Source organism: Rosa chinensis, chromosome 5 (assembly GCF_002994745.2).
Source record: "Rosa chinensis cultivar Old Blush chromosome 5, RchiOBHm-V2, whole genome shotgun sequence".
Taxonomy (NCBI): domain Eukaryota; kingdom Viridiplantae; phylum Streptophyta; class Magnoliopsida; order Rosales; family Rosaceae; genus Rosa; species Rosa chinensis.
The window spans coordinates 14263725-14284669 of record NC_037092.1 but is presented as its reverse complement, the minus strand read 5'-3'; the positions used below and the strand labels follow the sequence as shown (position 1 = coordinate 14284669).

At 37.4% G+C, this 20945-nt stretch overlaps 3 protein-coding genes across 6 annotated transcripts; 1 reads left to right on the top strand and 2 right to left on the bottom strand.

Moving 5' to 3' along the window:
• Positions 1 to 431: 431 nt before the first annotated feature.
• On the bottom strand, positions 432 to 4064 carry LOC112201789 (probable RNA 3'-terminal phosphate cyclase-like protein). 3 transcript variants are annotated; one of them, XM_024342702.2, is made up of 7 exons: positions 3907 to 4064; positions 3145 to 3430; positions 2868 to 3017; positions 2045 to 2223; positions 1783 to 1958; positions 1455 to 1668; positions 432 to 942 (listed from the first exon to the last, which is right to left on the bottom strand). In XM_024342702.2, exons 2-7 carry the CDS (start codon positions 3347 to 3349, stop codon positions 733 to 735), a joined length of 1134 nt encoding a protein of 377 aa, XP_024198470.1. In that variant the 5' UTR covers positions 3350 to 3430; positions 3907 to 4064; the 3' UTR covers positions 432 to 732. The 3 variants fall into 3 exon arrangements, with proteins under 3 accessions (XP_024198470.1, XP_024198469.1, XP_024198468.1); XM_024342701.2 differs by having other exon boundaries at positions 3145 to 3517; positions 3907 to 4061; XM_024342700.2 differs by having other exon boundaries at positions 3145 to 3474; positions 3907 to 4061.
• Positions 4065 to 4532: 468 nt separating this feature from the next.
• Positions 4533 to 9552, bottom strand: LOC112165744 (exocyst complex component EXO84C). 2 transcript variants are annotated; one of them, XM_024302386.2, is made up of 7 exons: positions 9370 to 9550; positions 8606 to 8700; positions 6907 to 7939; positions 5697 to 6221; positions 5283 to 5471; positions 5013 to 5149; positions 4533 to 4923 (listed from the first exon to the last, which is right to left on the bottom strand). In XM_024302386.2, exons 1-7 carry the CDS (start codon positions 9463 to 9465, stop codon positions 4668 to 4670), a joined length of 2331 nt encoding a protein of 776 aa, XP_024158154.1. In that variant the 5' UTR covers positions 9466 to 9550; the 3' UTR covers positions 4533 to 4667. The 2 variants fall into 2 exon arrangements, with proteins under 2 accessions (XP_024158154.1, XP_040362510.1); XM_040506576.1 differs by lacking the exon at positions 4533 to 4923 and having other exon boundaries at positions 5042 to 5179; positions 9370 to 9552.
• A 1938-nt stretch (positions 9553 to 11490) lies between these two features.
• Positions 11491 to 13113, top strand: LOC112203214. Its single transcript, XM_024344209.2, has 2 exons — positions 11491 to 11688; positions 12047 to 13113. Exons 1-2 carry the CDS (start codon positions 11607 to 11609, stop codon positions 13096 to 13098), a joined length of 1134 nt encoding a protein of 377 aa, XP_024199977.2. The 5' UTR covers positions 11491 to 11606; the 3' UTR covers positions 13099 to 13113.
• Positions 13114 to 20945: the final 7832 nt, after the last annotated feature.

Sequence of the window (20945 nt, the reverse complement as noted above, 5' to 3'; positions counted from 1 at the left end):
ACACGGAACATTTGAATTGCTGCAACACTTCGCTTATGGTTTCTTGTTTATCAATTGCAAAGTGAAAAATTTGAACTCAAAAACTTCTACAGAGTAGAGAGTAAAACCCTCTGAAGTATCAGTGCTATAAAACCCAATTTTGGCCGACAGGTTATTGCCTACTAGTCTACTGGCACTATTCACTAAATGATAGTAATTATAAAATCAGAGTCATTTTGTTTCGTAATCAACTGGCTGGTTAATCTGTCAAGGTTCGAGAAAAGGTTGGTAGAAATCGCCACATTTTGGTTTTTTGTTTTTTTCTTTTTCCAAGATACAAAGCAAGGGATAGAAGTGATGGATGCAAATCCAGCAATATGAATATTTATCATAAACAGATGATTTAGCCTTTCAGGCTGTCAGCCAATAACTTAGTAGAGAGCAACATCAAAGAGGCAAAAATATCTCAATTTGCTATTAGGTGCCAGCTTAATCACAATCAAAACTTTGCTGAGTACATATTAGGAACTTCGTATATCCAATTCCAGGAAATGTTAAACAAAATCTAAACTAGAAATGTGTTACAAGGTGCCAAACTTTTCCCTGTTAATTAAAGGAGTTCAAATAGACTGCATCAAAACTGCATACAGCACAAAGCCATAATTTGTATCCTTCAAAAGTTGATCCATGTGCCTTCTGTCGATACTTTGCACACAAGAAATATAGTGGCTGATAGAAGTCGTATTGTGGCCATCACGAGACCTTTCTAGATAGGTTCTTAAGACCACAGCCAACACACTTGAGCATAACAGTTCCAGTGGTTGGGTCAGCTGTAATCACAAATTGAACTCCAAGAAAATCTTTGATGTGTCGGAGTGTTTCTATTCCATAAGGAGAGAGCCTTCCAACCCGAACTTTTGAAACATCTTGTGGACATAGTGCACAAAGAAGAAACAACAAACCCTACAAACCAAAATGACAGCAAACTATTAGGGGATAGTCAGACTTCACAAAGGGGGAAAAATTATTGGAAACTATGTTCAAATTTTCCCTAATTTTTTAGTATTTCATTTCAGATACAAGTTAATTCAGACTTCAATCACCATCCTGTTAGAAAACCTTTTAAGTCCTTTTATCACTGATCCTACATGTTTTGAAGTAATAACTTCTTTTCTACGTTATCTTCAATCGGACTTGTTGAAGCTAACACTGAAAATAAAACAATATTTTATCCTACAGCACCTATGAAAATTTTAATAAATCAGAGAAAGGATCTTCCTTTAACAAAATTTTGCCACATCTTTGAAATAGGAAACCCTTTATCTTGCCAAAAAAATACCATATCTTTTTTGTTCTACCACATACGTTCCCAATTGATGTCTTGCTTCTTATCTGAACATTCTAAAGATCCATAAAAAAGAGAAGTAAGAGAACTCAGCCAGTATGGAACTAGTACAATGCATCAAATCACAAACCTGGTGTGTTGAATCTACCACTCCACCCTGCTCGATCTCTCCAAGCAGAACAGAAGCAATTTGCACACCAACTTCATCTGGAGGCATCAGCTCTTTCTTCTCATCTTCAAGTCCAGCTGTCGCTTCCTCATGTGCATAAGAAATTGCTGTATCAGCAGAGAGACAGCAACCAGAAGTTGTTTCCGCAACCAGTGAAATTCCATAACCAGGTGAACTGCATAAAGTCATTGTCCAACTTCAATATAACCTCAAAAGACATTTCACACTTTCCTAAATTGTATCTCCAATGCAGAAATATAATGATCTCTGGTAAAAGTTGGAAACATACTTTCCAGCATGAACACCAGCTCTATGGTCAGTGAATATGTGAACATCTGGAAGGAAGGAATTAAAGATTCCACGAGCTGCAAATACCATGGTATTTTCAAACTGTGAAGACACTCTTGTTGAGAACGTAACCCCTCTGATCCTCTTAACCATCCCCTCATCAGTCCACTTTACTGCCTGTACAGTAAACCATACAAACTAAATACATATCCACAAATGAAAATCTCAAGTCATTTCAGGGTCCATAAGTCACAGAAACTCACAGTGAGACTTTGAACAACCGGAATTGCCAAAAGCACTTCACCACCTCCCAGAGGAGGAGATCCACGATTCTCTATTTTTAGCTCCAACCCTTCTGAGGGAACTCCAAAGCGTTTTAACATGGGAAAGGTTGTAGACCGAAAGGTATCAACAGATGGGTCCTTTGAATCATTTGTGATTCCTGAAAGAAAAACACGTTCTCACTTAAAGTGACAGCACCATCTTAAAGCATAAATCAGCAGCCACAAAGAGTTTACTATTTCCATATTGCCTGGTTCCTCTTTTCAGGTAATGGAAATATCAAGATGAGGAATTCTACTATACAAATGCAGAGATGAGGGACACCAAGTCATATAGGGGATACTAATCCAGATACCACATTTATACTAAAACGATGTTTGAAGGCTTGAATACTCCCATGATTTTTGTGCTTAATTAAAGAGTTAAAGGAGACTTATATATACAGGAGGAATTGGTGTTTTCCATCTTTACAGTTTTTAATAAATCAAAACCAGAATAAAAAAATTTGTAAATAAAAATAATAAATCATTTGCCAGAAGAAAAAGTTGGAATGTAAGTATATGGTATATCATTTGGTTGCAACCACTGGCAAATTCCACAGGTATTCTTATAAAAGAACCGATTGTTCAAAATCCCATATACATTGACTATTTTGATAAGATAACAAGCTTAATATTACCATAACTTTTCCATTGCCAACCAAAATATATTCTATACTTGCACATGTTATCTTACAAGTAAACCAATACAAAAAGAGTAGATAAACAAAGCATATAAATGCATGCTTCAAAATAAATGCATTACCTTTAAGTTTAATGGAAATAGGTTTTTTTGCAAACAGACCGAGCACAATCAAAGGCTCCAAGAAATAGCCAATAGACCGAGTAAGACCACAGTCGTGCACCAGATTCCTCCCGCCCATCACTATCCCTGGCTTGAACTTCAATTTTGTGCCTGCCCACACACAAAACAATACTCAGATCATAGCACAAAACAACAACAGCTACATACATATACTTTTGTCCAGTGTGAGCTCCAACACAGATATATGCAAAAAATATATGAAACTATTTAATGTTACCGGTCTCGTTGATTTCAACAGCACAGTCATCACAAATCTTCTCGAGCAAGCGGAGGAAGGATACTTCATGACGACGCAAACCAGGCCATGTATCATCCGTGCGTATGTCCTCTATTAAAACTGGGGTGGCTGAGAGAGTAGCCAATACAAGCCGTTGTCTTAGGTTCTGGCTTCCAGTGAGCCTCTTGTAACTCGACTTTCCCATTTTCCTTCTTCCGTCTCTACGTCCTCCCCTACTCAGTAATGTTGTCCTATACACACAGTATGATTCTGAGAGCTACTGCAACTGGAAGCGAAACAAACCGCTGTCACACTTTGCCCAATCTCAATCTGGAAGAAAAGGGTTAATGCAAAGATAGCCCAAATTTGTGCCCTGTACACACATTTAATCATCTCTCTATAGATTCTCAGAGTACTACCAAAACTTGAATAGGAAAAAAAACACATTCCAATCCTCCAATTCATAAGCTAGCACTCTCAATGCACACATAAAACCTCAGAAACAGAACACACGCCTCTGATTATGATTCAATTTATAGGCTTTACAGAATATAAAAACACCAACTTTGCAACAGTAGCAACTAATTCCAAGAAAGATTGAAACTTTAATCATGGAAACTAATAACTACAGCCTAAACAATCAAGAAAAGTACGAATTGAAGCATGGCTGAAAAGCTTTGTTTAATTGATGAGAGAAGCAACCGATGGGTTTCGTTTTGGAGATAACAGAGTAAGCAGAGAGAGAGAGAAAAAAGTACGTACCTTTTGAGCAGTGGCTGGGGTTGTTGAGGCCCTTTAGGGTTTTCTGGGTCCTCTGTGCTGTTTATGGTGAGGGCGGGTGGGTTTGGCGCCTGAGCTCGGAAACAAGTGGGTCTAGAGCTTCCAAGACCTTCAGAAAATAACACTGAAGTTCGTCCTTCAACCCTAAACCCCGAGTATTCAATGTTGAGGGTATATAAGTCATTCCATAATTGAAAGAGAATTACCTATTTAAAGAGATAAAAAATACTTTGACAAAAGTTCATTTTAGAAGTTCATAAGATAATTTTTACTGGGCTTGTTTGCAGTATATTAATATACCGAAACATTAAGCAATTTAGATATAAACTTTGGCAAATAAAAAATTAAGAGGTAGATTAGCTCCTCCATACATTGATAGTTGATGCATCAGTAGGATTATGTACCGTAGAACTTCCTATGTTCAACATTGACAATGAAATCTATAAATTTTGATTATTTTTGTCGTTACGGCAAGTCATCCTTATATTTTTCTCTTTTTACCTAAACCCATCATCACATCAGAATTGTGAAGTCAGGATAATTCGCACTCTAATGCCATTTCTCTTCAAAAGTAGAATCGTTTTAGGTACTTTCGTCGAGGCGCCTGCTTTACAGAATAATGGTACAATTTTCATTCATTAGTACACAAACTTTTGAAATTGATTCAAGCACATCAGTGAACATATTTCCTACAAAATGGAAGCCCATCTTTTTCTTTTGATGGTCGGAAAACGTTAAGCGCTCTAATCATCAAAATTCCTTGGACTATCAAGTTCACCCATACTTGCGGAAGCAAAAGACTCAGTAGACTCTACCGATGAGAGGGATGAGTCAGAATCATCATCGTCATCGTCGTCCTCTGAATCCATGACGATATGGCCGTGTAGATTGATGTGATCTTGGTCAACTTCCGATGTCTCTGACCCTTCTGTTCCCAAAAGTAGCTTGTTTATTGATGATTTTGCAGTTTCAACAAACCACTCATCCTCCGGAAGTGCACTGGTGAAACATGAGAAGTTCACTTTAGGGTCGGGAATACTGGTCAGAAGGATAATGAAACAAAACATGGGGAAAACAATGCAACTTACGTTTGTGGTTCTATCCCTTTTGCAGAAAAGGCCCTGATAGCACGAGCAATTATGGCCGATGCAATTTGGTGCACATGCCGTGGTGGGTAACCCGCAAAACGTGCAATTTCCACAGTGAAGTGCATGTCAAGAATCAGCTGTAACAAAAAAGCTGATTATGAGCTAACCTGTGTGTGAGAAACAGAAACAGCTATTCCAGTTGAACAGTTTAAATCATGAAACTATAATAACAATACCGCTGTGATAGACAGCTTGGAAGGATATAAGTACCTGCTGCAACCCAAATGGCTGAAGAGGACATGTATCATTCTCAAAGACACTCCAAAACTCTTGTTCATCAGACAACCACATTAGAACAGTCTCCGTTAGCCTAGCAAGTAAAATTTTCTGTATTTTCTCTTTTCCAAGTAATACATCTCCTGCCACAGTTGCTAATTGCTGCAGCTTTGCAAATAATGCCTGCAATAGTAGGACAACCACATCACTTGTACCACAACATAGCCGGGAATATAATAAGAATATGTCACAGAAAGTCCTACAGCAAAAAATGATCACTTCTATACATTCAGTGCTTACAGGAAAATAACCATAACTGTCTAACGGCAGTATAAGGAAACAACTACATAGATTAATTAACTGTATGTCATAGATCAAACTCTTATTTGGACAAGGAAGAAAAAAGACCTGAAATGGAAGCGAAGGCAAAGGGTCAGAGTCCCAATACAAATCATCCCCGTTCTCACTTAGATATATTTGTGCATCCAATCGTGTTTTCCCTTCTCTCGAATAGATGAAGCTCAAGACATATTGCCGGCAGAAATGGTCTCTTAGCTTGTCAAATGAATGCTGAAGATGGCGTCTCCAATCCTTGAACTCTGTAGAAGTGCTTGGACTAGACATGACATTCTCAGCAGGTCCACTTTTTGGTTCCACACTTTCACTCTGCTGCTTCCAAAGGGTCATTACAGCATTGGGTAGTAGTTCATCCACAATGGTAAATGCAACTCCCAAAATGGCAAGCTGTTCTGAATCTGTTTCAGCTCGAAAGGGTACAAACTCCTTGAGCTCTGTAAGAGTGTCATCATCAGATGATTCTGGCAGGGCTTTAATTAAAGCATCCATGTATTTATCAAAAAGAGTTCCAATCCTGCTCAATATGTTTGCCCCAAAATGCAAAATGATCATAGGGGTCAACTGTTCCAATATATCCTGTGAAATGTTTTTACAACCAACACAAGATTATGAACGCTCCTTGAGTTATCATTTACAAATTAGTAATGCACAAACGAAATTATAAACTTGACATTACTGCTGAGTATAATTAATTCACCGGCATATGCGCAGAGAGAAATAAAAGCACATGCAGAACCAAATTGCATGATCATTATATTCAGATTGAGAGACAGACTCAGATGTGCCCACAGGTATAAGCACCCTGCATACTTACTCAAGCACATCGATGTAGGGTCTAAAAAATACAAGAGAGGGTATGTATGTAAAATAGAAGTTATTTCAATAAAATTATCACATCATCATGAAAGTCCAGTCATGTTTAAGAGCCAAATTTTCATGAAAAATGGAATTATAATCAGTTTATAATGTTTCCCTCTCATGAGTAGTTGGGATCAAGGCTTTTTTAAATAAACTGAAGATAAGATAAGTAGTTCTACTGCACTTTCCTTATTTATAATAACTTTTTAAAATAATATATGTACCACACACACACACTATAATATACGGATATACATTAAGTCTGGAAGTTTCTCAACATCTTAAATGCTCAGGCTCCAACATAAAACCTAAATGAACCGGCATATCTGAACTATTATAATTTGTGTATTGATCCATGATTACAGAAATTATTGGTAGGCAGATTAGTTTGAGATAAACTTACTTCAATAATGCACATAAATCTTATCCCGCTATCGACAAGAACACCCTCTGATGATGTTGTAAACGCAGACAATGGAGGTGCAAAGCGAGGTGAAAATGACATGCACTCATCAGCAACCACCAAGTCAAGAACAAATTTTCTAGCCCGTCTAAAGTTCAACTCTAAAACTTCTTCAATGAAAGGCCGCAACAGTACCAAAATTAATTTCGACAATTTCAGACCTTGCCTTTCCAGCACTGAGGAGTAGCTGAGACTAGCCTGCACACAAATGCTAGCTGCACCTAAAGCAGAAGCTGTCTCCGAAGACGGTGCATTCTCTTTCACCGACCGTACAAAGTATTCAATTTCCCACTCTGCCCATTGAACAACTCTGTTTGTATAAACAGGATTATCACCAAAAATCAAACCAGATTTCTGGGTTGCTGATGAAATTATAGAAAAAACGAGCTTGGATAATGTTGCTGGATATGTCTTAGGGCATACAGAGCAAGAAGGAAATAGAGCCTCAATGCGCTTTTGAAGACGGGATCCATAAAATTTCAGCAGTAACTGATGTGCCAACGGACCTTTTCCAAGCTTCATTAACCCCATTAAAGCCTTCTGCAACTCGACAAAACTTATAAAAGGTTGTGTAGTAATCTCGACTAGCTGATCCTCAAGCAATGCTTTTCTTTTCAAGAAAACAGATCTGTATGTTGATCCTTCAATTGATGAAGTATCTGCAGAACTCTTCAGATCGGGAGAGTTTCTCTCCTCAGCATCTAAAGCCTCTAACGCTTCTTCCACTTTATGTTCAGCTAAGAGAACATCAATTTTGTCCAAAAATATCTTGTGAACATCTGCTTCAGTTGGCAAGGGATCTTGAAGTTCAGGAATCTCAGAATTTTTCTGAACATCACTACTAGATTGATTCCATCCTTCCAATTCACGGAATACACCAGTCATCAAATCCTGCACAAGTATCCCTTGAGATGAAATGTGCTTTCGGAGCTCAACCAACTCATGCTCCATTTCAACAGCCTCCTCAGATATCCTACAATTAAAAATGAAGACCAGGTGAATCATACATGGTTACAACCAGAATAATGAACTTTAGAACTGATTTCAAATCAAAGTTACTTATAAGTTATAACTAATGCTAAAGTAAAACAGCTTTGCGCATTTTGGGACCATAAATGTCACTACTAGATTGATTCCTTCCTTCCCATTCTCACTCATCAAATCCTGCAAAGAATCCCTTGAGCTGAAAAATGCTTTCAGATCTCAACCAACTCATCCTCCATTTCAACAGCCTCCTCAGATATAGATATCCAAGGTTGGAGGAACCTCAAGAGATGTATTCTTGAAAATGAAGTTTTAAAGATGAACAACTTTTGGAATCATCATTGTGTCACCTATGTAATGTTTCATAATGGAAACGTTGTTCATCATCATTGTGTCACCTATGTAATGTTTCATAATGGAAACTTTCCACATAAAAGGCGATCGCTGCTCATGTTGAGCTGGACTACATATGAGCCTAAAAACCTATAACCAGGCTACTCTTCTTGTATAAGAAATCACCAAGTTTATGTTCTTGCCAAACTCGTCGACTTCTCAATGAACAACTTTGCAAAACTATCTATTATAGGAAACTGATAACAAATATGTTACTGGTTTTCTTATTATTTATACTAATGAATCAGTGTCATAATATTACCTCAGAAAAGCCAGGTATTTGGTTCGCACATCTCCACATAAGTTCTCCACTGCATCCTTTAAATCTAGGAGCTCGCAACATAGCTTTCTAATTCCCTGCACATGTAATAAGTATGTACAGGTTATAGGAATGTCATTTTCTTCCCTCAGATTATAAAGTATTATTTAAAGTAAAGCAACAATATGATTTAACAACAATTTCTTCGAAACAATAACAACAGAAGCAGCACCAACAAGACTATCACAATTAACAACCAACAGTAACCAGCCCTTAAGAACCCCTAAACTTAACTGACTATAAAAATGCATAAAATTCAACCTAAACTCAGAAGACCCAGATTTTAAGTTAAAGGAAAACGAAGAAAGTAGAGATTTTTCATACAATGGAAAAAAAAAATTATGAAAAGATAGACATTACCCAGATGGCAAATACAACTGTTCCTTCAATCCATAATCAAAGAAACTGAAAACCCATGTAATAAAGAAACAAATTCAGTTGAAAAAGCATCAAATCAGTTAAGTAGACTCAACCTGTAATTTGAAATTGCGAGCTCTCAAACAGATGGAAGAGCTCGCAACTGGGTCCAAAATGATTGATCAAAACAGAATGGAATACAACATGTGAAACCCAAATGTGCAAGCTTTGATTAACTAGAGAAAAGTTGGAGGAAGAGTAGAGGCATAGTGTTTGACTCATTTCCGACAATTTAGGATTAAGTGAACAAAGAGGGAAGCAGAAGAAGAAGAAGAAGAAGAAGAAGAAACCTTTTCGGTGTGGGATTGGTAAAGAGAGTCGACTTTGGACTGGGGAGTGATGCTCTCTAATGATGGGAAGTCCTCTTCTTCTTCGCTGCTCTCCATTTTACCACTGCTCTACCTTTCTTCTTCCGACTTCAGACTTCAGGCTTCAGTTCTGACTTCTGAGCATATGTCGCAGCGAAAGCATCTACAAAGTTATATTTTCTTTTGAACAGGCCCCTTTTTTAGTTCATTGAGAAGCCCGTTAAGCATGTAACACTTGGGCCTCGATTTCATGACCAGTTTATGACCTCTTTTGACGGGTTCGAGGTAACATGCTCTATGAGACCAAACAAATAAACATAAAAAAGAAGAAGAAAAATAATAACAAATTACATCTAAGTTATTGACAGAATATTGTTTGACAGATACATCCTTAAAAGATGAAATTAAACATCTAAGGACAAAATCTTACAGATAAGGACAAGTTAATCTCCACTTGCCACCTGTTATAAGATTAATTACTTATTTGCCCTTAACTTATTTTTTTGGGTTATTCTTTATTCCCTTTCTGCTACGTTTACCGTCTCTCTCTCTCTCTATCTTTCTCCTTCATCAGCGACACCTGCCTTCTTCTTCTTCTTCTTTAATTTGAAACGCAGTGAGAGAACCCGTCCATGGAAGCTTTCCAATTTCTCTTCTCCTATTGAAAGCGATCGAATTTCCATGTAAGTTTTTTGATTCTTCATGTCTTCTTGCTTCAAATTCATGCTTCTGTGTCAATTTCATGCTTTCTAAGATTTTGATCATCTACTGTTTCATCCAATTTTTTGTGAATTTCTTCTAGTTTTGGTTCAATTTGTTTCGTTTTGAATTATTGAACTCGTTTTAGGTTGAATTTGATTCTTCTTTTTTCTTTTTACTTTTCTATTTTGAATTTGTCCGTTGGTTTTTTACCTATAATTGGTACGGGAATATACTTCGAGGCTATGATATTCAATCCTGAAGTTTGAGGTCTGAGTTGGTTTATAATTGGAGTATTGTGATTTTAGTGTCTGATGGGTTATAATTGTGTTATGATTGTAGTAGAGCAGTAGCAGGTGTTTAGTTTTACTATTATCATAGTAGTTGTTTTAATATTTTGGCTTTCAGGTTGTGCAGTAGCAGTATATAACATTAATAATAGTTTTCTACATGTGTTTTATAGTATGTCAAAGTCAACATTTGGAAGATTTACATATGGGACAGAGACTATTCTTTTACCGTTGTCATCAAGCACCACGTATGAAAATTTGTGTGCCAAAATTTCCTCAAGGTTTCGAAACGTCAAGGATGGTCAATTTGTTTTTAGATATGCACTTAACGATTGCCCCAATTGCTACTTAGAGTGTGACGATGATATTTTGATCATGTTGGATATCTTCCAACTGCTAAATTTTCCCTTTATAGATATACATGTTCTTGATGTTGGAGCTTGTTCCAAGATGTGTGTCGATAAACAGGAAATTGCTGCTACTGTGGATACTGCTATTGTGAATATCCTTGAACTTGTTGATGAAGATCATGCTAGTAGTGATGATTCAAACCTTGAGGATGACAACAACATGATAATTGGAAATTTTGTGAGCAACAAGTCTAAAAGGAAGTATATATCTAGTGATTGGAATGACAATATATATAAGATTGGTCAAGTTTTCATTGGTGGTGCCGTCGAATTTCGGGATAAGTTGTGCAAGTTTGCAGTTGAGAAGGGGTTTGAGTTTAACTATGTTAAGAATGACAAGTGCCGTGTTAGTGCTACTTGTGCCAAGAAAGATTCCGATGGGTGTGAATAGTATGTTTATGCTTCCTTAAACAAGGCTAGTGGTTATTTCCATATAATAAAGTTGGTGAATAATCATTCTTGTGTTGGTGTTGTCCGGCATCAAAATCATAAGAGGTTAGGATCCAAAGTTATTTCCACTATTATGGCTGATAAAGTGAGATCTGATCCTTTAATTAAGCCCAAGGATATTGTCAAGCATTTCAAGCATGATTATGGGTTTGATATTCCTTATCAAATGGCATATAGGGGCAAAGAGGCTGCTAATAAGATGTTACATGGTAGTGAAGCATTTGGGTATTCTCTATTGCCTTGGTATATTGACACATTAAAGAGAACTAACCCCGGTTCATATTGCATCCTTGACTCTCTTGATAATCGTTTTCGTCGATTGTTTATATCTTATGGGGCTTGCATAAACGGCTTCAAATATTGTCGACCTATGCTGTTCCTTGATGGGACTTTTATTAAAAACAAGTATAAGGGGATGCTATTGGGTGCTTGTGCTAAAACAGGGAACAAAGGTATGCAAACTTCTTCTAAAGTTGAGTTTTCTTTTATGATTTTTTTGTTTGTTTTGTCCATGTAGTAGCAGCATATGTAAATTTTGATTAAATGTGAATTTTTAGTGTAATTTATGAGAACCTGGCAGTAGCAGCCCTTATTGTGTTTTCTTGTGATCTTCACATGATGATCGGATGTGAGTTTGTTTTGCATGCTTTCCTATTGTCAAGTTGAATTTCTTTAATGCCAATAGCAGTAGCAGTAACAGTATCAGTAGCATTTTAAAGCAGTAGCAGTTCTTATGTTTGATCCTTTTTTTGTCTTATTTATTCTTGCTTTTGTTTTTGTCTTTTGTTTTTTGTTTTTTTTGTTTTCCAGATGTTTTCCCATTTGCCTTTACCATTGTTGATGTTGAAAGTAAAGAGAATTGGAGGTGGTTCCTTGAACATTTGGCAATAATCTTGGCGAGCAACTACCGGACTATTGTATTCATGACAGACCGTGGAGCTGGTCTTTTGGATGGTGTGAAAGAGGTGTTTCCAAATGCGCCACACTCCTACTGTATCAAGCATCTAAAGGACAATTTGAATGGCAGGTATCCAAGTTCCTATGGTTCTACTTTTAAGGAACACATTGTGAGATTGTTTACACAAGCTGCATATGCTAGGACTTTAGATATCTTCAATGAAAAGTTGGAAGAATTTAGGAAGCAAAGTCGTGGGCAAGGTCAGTCCTTTCTTGCTAACTTGCCACCTGAAAACTATGCTATTGCTTGCTTCCCTGCTAAAAGATATGGCGAAATGAGTAATTCTTTGGCAGAGAGCTTCAACAACATGGTCAAGGATGAGAGATGCATGCCGCTGCCTCAGTTGCTTGAAGGCATTCGTGTGAGAGTTATGGAGATTTTTTGTGAAAGGAAGGTTCAATCTTCTACTTGGAGGAGTGTGCTATGTCCTAAGCTTGAGAAAAAGTTGTCGAAAAGGATAGAAACAGGGAGAAATTGGAGAGTTAGCCAGTCTACTAATGATATTTTTGAAGTTTGTACAGAGGATAGCACTGTCATGGTGAACTTGGTTGAGAGGGAGTGTTCTTGTGCTTGGTGGCAGTTTAGGTGCTTCCCATGTTCTCATGCAGTTCAAGTAATGCAGAAGGCGAACCGTATCCCTTACCGTTACATTGAAGATTACTGGAAGACCTCATTCTATAGAAGTGCTCATGATCTTCCTATTTTTCCAGTCCCGGATCTTGATAAGCCCAACCCTAATAGTTTTGGTGATTCAGCTTTGCAGCCTCCCAAGACTCGAAAACCTCCCGGAAGACCACGGACAAGGAGGATCAAGTCGTTTGGGGAAGAGTCCAGATCAGTGAAATGCACACGGTGTGATCAACTTGGCCACCACAATCGCAGGTCATGCAATGTGGCGATCTGAGACAGTAGCACATTCAACAGTAACAGTAGCACATGACATGATTCAGCAGTAGCAGATTGATTCAACAGTAGCAGCATATGGCATGATTCAACAATATGACATGCAATTTTTTGATTCATATATGTTCGCACTGCAATTTTATATAGTAGCAGTGCCTCAGATTAATTTTTTGAGTTTTTGAGAAGTTTCTATGTCATGAGGAACTGAGTATTATAGGGATAAATGGTCATGGATGATCGTTTTCAAGCAGTAGCTTATTCAACAGTAGCATATGACATTGTTTCGTTGTAGCAAATTACAGAAAAAAGTTTAATTTCAGTGATTGATATTTTTGGTTTCCAGCAATGAAGTAGCAGATTTGTTTATGTTCACTCCTAAACAGGTGTAGTAGCGAAGTGTTTTAGTGTAGTAGCAGGGCCTGTTGGCGGTGCAGCGGCACGCTGCCTTGTTTTATGTTCAATCTTCTGCCTCCGTGTATATTCAATCTTTTTCATTTTATGTTTGGTCACCAAACACGAAAACCACAATCAAATGCCTTCCAACATTACAATTCCCCAAGAAAATATCACACCAACACAGTAGCACATAGCAATAATCAACACAGTAGCAGCACATAGCAATCATTAACACAGTAGCAGCACATAGCAATCAACACAGTAGCAGCACATAGCAATCATCAACACAGTAGCAGAAGATTTTGATCCCCTTCCCATCCTGCTTGTTTAAAGATAAAAAAATGATAGGCAATAGCAAATCTACAAACATATCCCTATCTTCTACACATGAAAATATATACTAATTTGGATGACTGACTTAACACCGAATCCCATACGATTGGTGCACCAAAATAGACTACTAATATGTTTGTTAAGTCCTTTAATTGCTCTTCTTCCTCTGTTTATTCGATGGTTTCTGCACCTCAAAACCTTCTAGTTGCTTCTCTTTCCGATCGGTTCTTTCTTTGATTCTCTTTATCGCTGATCGTGTCCTTGGTTCATTTGTTGGAGCAGTAGCATGAGCAGGAACAGCAGCAGGAGCAGGAATAGCAGCAGGAGCAGTAGAATGAGCAGGAGGAGCAGGAGCAGCAGCAGCAGGAGGAGCAGCAACATCTTCATTGGCCTGTTCATCTTTTTCTACCCTTTGCACTATCATCATTAGTTGTTTGCATTTGTTTCTCCATTTTCTAAGCTCTTCTTGCTTCTTCTTCAACTTTTTGTATTTTTTTGACACTTCTTCTTTTTCATCCCACAATCTCTCTATATAAGCTTGCTTCCTCTTGCAGCTCTCGATAGCACTTCCCGCCATATCTTGTTTCAGCATTGCTACATCTTGCCAATGCTCCACTGTATTGATTTACTCTTCATCAGTGCTTGGATAGCCAAATTCGTCGTACTCACTTTGCAACAAGGCTTCCCATTCATCGAACCAAACTGGATCATTCCTGCACACAGTAGCATACAACCTCACCCAATTATGAACTTTCTATTCCAACATCAAAACAACCAGCATTGCAATCCACACAACATGAATCAATATAAATGCAAACCATATAAAACAAAAAAAATAAGCTTAATAATAAAATAATAGAGATACATTCAAATCTGTTCATTCACAATCATACCATATAAATGCAAATCATACCTGCTCTTGTACTCTTCATTCACAATCTCTTCTACAATGTTGTTCAAGATTTGATCAGCAATATTTGCACTAGCCTCGGTAGCAGCTTTGTCGTTCCTTGCAGCTTCAGCGGCCTCAGTAGCAGCTTTTTCTTTCCTTGTAGCTTCATTCACAATCTCTTCTATAATATTTTTTAGGGTTTGATCCATAAAATTTGCATCGGCCTCAGTAGCAGCTTTTTTGTTCCTTTTAACATCATCAGCCTCAGTAGCAGCTTTTTCATTCCTTTCAACATCATCAGCCTCAATAGCAGCTTTTTCATTCCTTTCCATTTGATCTGGTTCTCCTCCTTCAGTTCCATCCCGATCCTGATCGACAAAATTTGTTTCATTTTCCTGCCCCCCAAATCCAGTGTCAAAGCTAAAGTCATCTCTAATACCATCCACAGCATCCTTAACCAAAAGAAAATGATGATTCAAAAAAATTAGAAAATAATGCAGTATCACATTATTACCAATCAAATTACATCAAAACAAGATAAAGATCCAAAGTGAAGTAGACCAAAAGAAATCTGCATAAACCGAGAAACTTAAATTTATTTACCTCTTCTTCCTCAGTTGCACCCAAATCCATATCATTGACATTTACTCCACTTGTGGTTTTTGTTTGCATCCCTTCCTGTCCTTTATTCTCGTCAATCTTTTTCGCAAAATTCATGCTGTTCATATCCACCTAAAAAACAAAGCAAAGATGATTTTAGTAAAAATGTACACGTAGCTACTATAAATGTAATTTTTCAACGTAGTTACCCAATCTCTTAATGTCATGTCTTCATGTTCATCTTCGAAACCTTCTGATTCATTATCAGCTGTCTCTTCTTCATTTCTACGTTTTTCCTTTTCAGCTGGTGCAGTAGCACCCTCATTCGAGATCTTATTTTCTTTACTTTTTGCTCTCTTTTCTGCCACCCGCTTTTTGGCTGGTTTTTTGGTAGCTACTGTGGCCTTCTTTTCTTCTCTTTGTCTTTTCTGCCCCTTTGCCTATGCAGTATCAGCATGCTTTGATGGAGGGTTCTCAAAATCATCGTCACTGTTTTCCTTGCCATGTTTGCTTCTATTGTTGTCGGCAACTGCATTATCAATCTGCAATAAAATATTTTTCAAGTTAGTAGCATATTGCACAGTAGCATAAGCATATATAGTAGCAGACAGTAGCATATCCATCACCTCTATGTCATCAACTTGCATTTTCTGCAATTCTTTTGTGAATTGAGGGAGACTCCACTTGACGCACCCTGGAGTCATTTCTTCTCTGCCTTTAATTTCAACAAGCATAGTACTCCTCTTGCATATCCAATACTATAACAAAAACAAAACAGATATAAGTAGCACATAATTTAACTATACAGTAGCAATAGCAGTAGCAGTAGCAGTAGTGACTTACCGGGATTAATGTTACACACCCACTGATTTGCCTTGCTTTTCCCGTTGTGGCAGCTTGCAAACACAATAACAAATAGTCTCTAACAGCTCTTGCCCAGTTATATCTCCTCATTGTCTCAATATCTGTGATGCATTTCACAAAGCTCCATCCTAAGGTTGACCCCGAGCTTGCAAACAGTAGTGTGATGAACAGATGCAGTAGCAGCAACTTTGTCATGTTCTCTATCCACCCCGGAGATTTTTCCCTTAACTGCTCATCAATACAGCTCATGATTCTTGCTTTTTTTATCCTTTGGTCATTTGCAAATAACCTTTGAACAAGAGGATGATCAGTCGGCTTCTTAGGATCATCTATTGGGTTTGGCACCGTGAGAGCTGATTTTTGGTTTGGCAAACCCAAAATGTAGTGCATATCCGATACACTTATTTCTGCCAACTTGTTTCCAAACTTAAATTTCTTCAAAGCCGGCTTGTAGCATTGCACTAACCTATGCATCTCTCGATCTGATTTTACAGTTGTGTTCTTAGTCATCAATCCCTTGTCATAAGCTTCAATCAAGTTCCAAAATGGCGTCTTCTCCAACTCAGCTTTCAATCTCATCTTTTCTTCACGATTGAGCTGCTCATACACTTTATGAAGCACGTCATGGAAGGCAATCATATTGCACCTGTATTGGCAATATGATTGTTTCTGGTCTTTGCCACTGTTCCTTGCTCCATCATTCTTTTCTTCTTCCTCCTCCTCTTCTTCATTATCCGGTTCTACCCCGTCTTGTTCTTCTTTGTCTTTTTCATCCTCAGCTTCCTCATTTTCTTCATCCTCCTCTTCTTCCCTGTCTTGTTCCACTTCTTTATGCTTTTGTCTCTTTACTCTAGTGCTTGGAAACTTTATCCTACATGCCAGAGCTTTTCTTCTCACTGGTTTTGTGTGATTATTCCTTGTATCATCACCCTTTTGCACCTACACAGAGTAGCCAATTTGAATTATAAACAAAGTAAACTACAAAACCTTTGATTAACAAAAAACCAAAACCTTCAAATAAACTTCACAAATACAAGAAACTGCACACAGTAGCACATAGCAATAATAAACTACAAAAAGAAACTTCAATTGAACACAGTAGCACATAACAATAATAAACTGAACAAAGAAAATTCAATTGAACACAGTAGCACATAACAATAATGAACTGCAGAAATAAACTTCAATTGAACACAGTAGCACATAGCAATAATGAACTGCAGACAGTAGCACATAGCAATAATCAACTGCACAAATAAACTTCAATTTAACACAGTAGCACATACCAATAATAAACTGCACAAAGAAACTTCAATTGAACACAGTAGCACATAGCAATAATAAACTGCAGAAATAAACTTCAATTGAATACAGTAGCACATAGCAGTAATCAACACAGTAGCACATAGCAGTAATCAACACAGTAGTGTAGAGCAAGTATTTGGTAAAAACACAGTAGCACTGCACAAAGAAACTTCACATAAACACAGTAGCACATAGCAGTAATCAACACAGTAGCACTGCACAAAGAAACTTCACATAAACACAGTAGCACATAACAATAATGAACTGCACAAAGAAACTTCAATTGAACACAGTAGCACATAGCTACTGTGTTAATTGAAGTTTCAAATGCAAAATGAAAGTTACTGTTTCCCAAACACAAACAAAAGCTTCGAGAACCACAATTTCGAAGCCACATTCAACATGCACATGCATACACGAATTTAACACAGTAGCACATAGCAATAATGAACTGCACAAAGATACGAACATTGATATAACAAAACCAGAAGCCAGAACAACAATTTTAAATGGGATAAGTTCCAAAACTACAATAGAAGATGTCCAGATAATCAATATACATGGAAACATGGTTAAGCATTCCCATCACATCACCAAATATCTGCTACTGTGTTCTATAATGGAGGTCCATGTTTGATGGGAAAGTGGGACTTGTCAAATGTAACATGCCTCTCTGGAATGGACTTTATTTTAGGCAAGGGGTTCTCTCTAGAAATCTGGTTTCATTTTGAAGAACAAGCCAGAAAGTCGTCAAAGTTGATTCATATCAAACTTGACAGCATAAATACAGGCATGCAGAGAAAAAAAAGAAAAAAAAGAAAAAACACAACACTAGGTGACACAAAGCAAGTTAATCTCCTGTACCAAAAAGCATTCTCTGAAACATAACAAGGAACCTTACAAAGCAGCATAAAACATAAGAAGTAACCTCTCACACAACAACATGCATGTTCAAGCACTTAGGTAGGCAAAAATGCACCTTTGACGTTTCTAGCCAACCATTCAGCCCTTCTAATGGCCCATCACATCACCAAATATCTGCTACTGTGTTCTATAATCTATATATTGACATATATAGATTATAGAACACAGTAGCAGTATACAATTTAACCACATGTTGACATATATAGATTATAGAACATTAATACAGTAGCAATTCCACAGTAGTTATGCACTGATTGGACCTCCGAAATGAACACAAATAGTAACAACATTGTATGAAATCTGCAGCGGATTGTGAATCAGTGAATAACAATTAAAGAACATCCAGGTTCTCCAAATATTTTCCAACAGAAAAATTGGATGCACTTCATATCCTTCAAAATAACCAAACTAACCACAAGGAAATTTCAAATGCAAAATGAAAGTTACTGTTTCCCAAACACAAACAAAAGCTTCGAGAACCACAATTTCGAAGCCACATTCAACATGCACATGCATACACAAATCCTCGAAATCGATTATACAAATGTTGAGGTTTCAAGCTGGGTAAATCGAACTTTGGAGGTTTCGATTCTACTGCTACTTTTGATTTGCTCAGGTTTGGAGATTTCATTCGATTCTACTGCTACTTTCGAAGACACATAAATTAAGGCAGCAAAATTTGAGTAAGAGCTTACCTTATCAACCTCCATTGGAGCCAGATTCAAGCAGAGTGCTACTGCTTTGGATCTCTTGCAGTGCGTTTTGGATCCGTCAGAGATTTTAGGGTTTCTGACCAATTTGGGCGTTTTGCGTTTTGCTTTTTGGGATTTCTGGTTTCGGTCGAGTATTATGCTACTGGCATGAACGTAAATTATCATGGAACATTGGGCATTTTAGTCATTTTCTATCATAATTTGAAGCCAGACCTGCTACATTTGGTTTTGGGCCTGGACTTGTGTCCTTATTTGTATACAACAAATTGAAGGTGAGTTTTCTGTGTTTATATCTTTAGTCAGGTGCTACTATGTAATTTTCTAAAAAAATAATAACATGCTGTGTCAGTATTGATTGCAGAGTATTTTATTTCCAAAAATAAATAAAAGTGAATATTACATATAATGATGGGAAAATGCTCATTTACTCAATTTTACCTTAAAATTTGCCCACTTGCTCCATTAACTGTTTTTTAACCCTGTTTACCCAAAACACTCTAAGGGATTATTTCCCCTTTACCCAATTAATTCTTTTTTTCTTCTTTTTTTTATTTTTGAGACTTTTTTGTCCTCTTCCCCCTCACCGATTTCTCTCTCCTCCCCCCTCACTGATCTCTCTCTCTCTCTCTCTCTCTCTCTCTCTCTCTCTCTCTCTCTCTCTCTCTCTCTCTCTCTCTCTCTCTCCAGACGACGTCGGATTTCTCTCTCCCTCCCTCCATCCCTCCAGCAGGTCGCCCCACGACGCCTGCTCTCGCCATCGCGGCGCCGAAACTAGTAGTCGTGCTCTCCGAGGCCAAGCTCAACGCCAAGCCAACGGTCCTCGTCGCTTAGAAGCTCGGCGAGGCCGGGGTTGACCTTCTGAAGGAATCGACGACAGACTGAAAACTGCTATATGGGACTGAAAACTGCTATTTGCTATTGTGCAGTCATAACCATAAAAGTTGTTACATTAGTGCCCCCCAATAGACTTTGTATTGGCCAATGATGGTAGTACTAAACTTGATTATCAACACATTGCTTGCTATACAAAACCATGACTCAGATAATAAAAGCTATAAACTTTTATGTCTTTCGAGATTCAGATTATGTGTTCTGCTGATATTTTCTTTTTTACTGTTTTACATTCCATCAATGATATGGTAATTGTGCGGATTAAATTTATTCCACACTTGGTTGTTGAGTCTGTTTTTTTTTTTTTTTTTTTAAGGAAGGGTCATAACGGCTGTCTTTAAGCCTTGATTATTAATGAAACTTTAGAATACATGGGGAGCATAGTGCCTCAACCCAAATTACTTGGTTGTTGAATATGTTTTATTTTAAACTTCGATTTCTTAAATAAATTCTATTTCCACTTACCTAGAAAACATACGATGAGCAGAACAACCACTCATACAAGATATATTTTTTCCTTGTACTTGGGTATACATGAGAAAACAAAAACAAAAAAATAAAACAAAACAAAAACAGATTTAAAAGATGTGGAAAGAAATAGTATAGTTCTTTCAAGTTCACTAATCACTGCGATACTATTCAAATGATTAAGGACAATTGAAGTTGTAAATGAACACAAGCTCAAAAGTCAAAACTAGCTAATGGGGAAAGAATAAAAGGAGTAATTTTACGTCTGAGACTTCTCTGCGATTATTGTATAAATGTCCTTAGGGATAGTCATGACTCATGAGTATTAGCATACGGAGAAGTTGCTCCGAAGTCATTGTTTTCCCAACTCCTTGTCATGTTCTGTGTAAAGATCGGGGTTATGACTTATGAGATCCATGTGAGAAAAATTTTTATTTTTACTTTTTAGAGGAAAAAATAGTG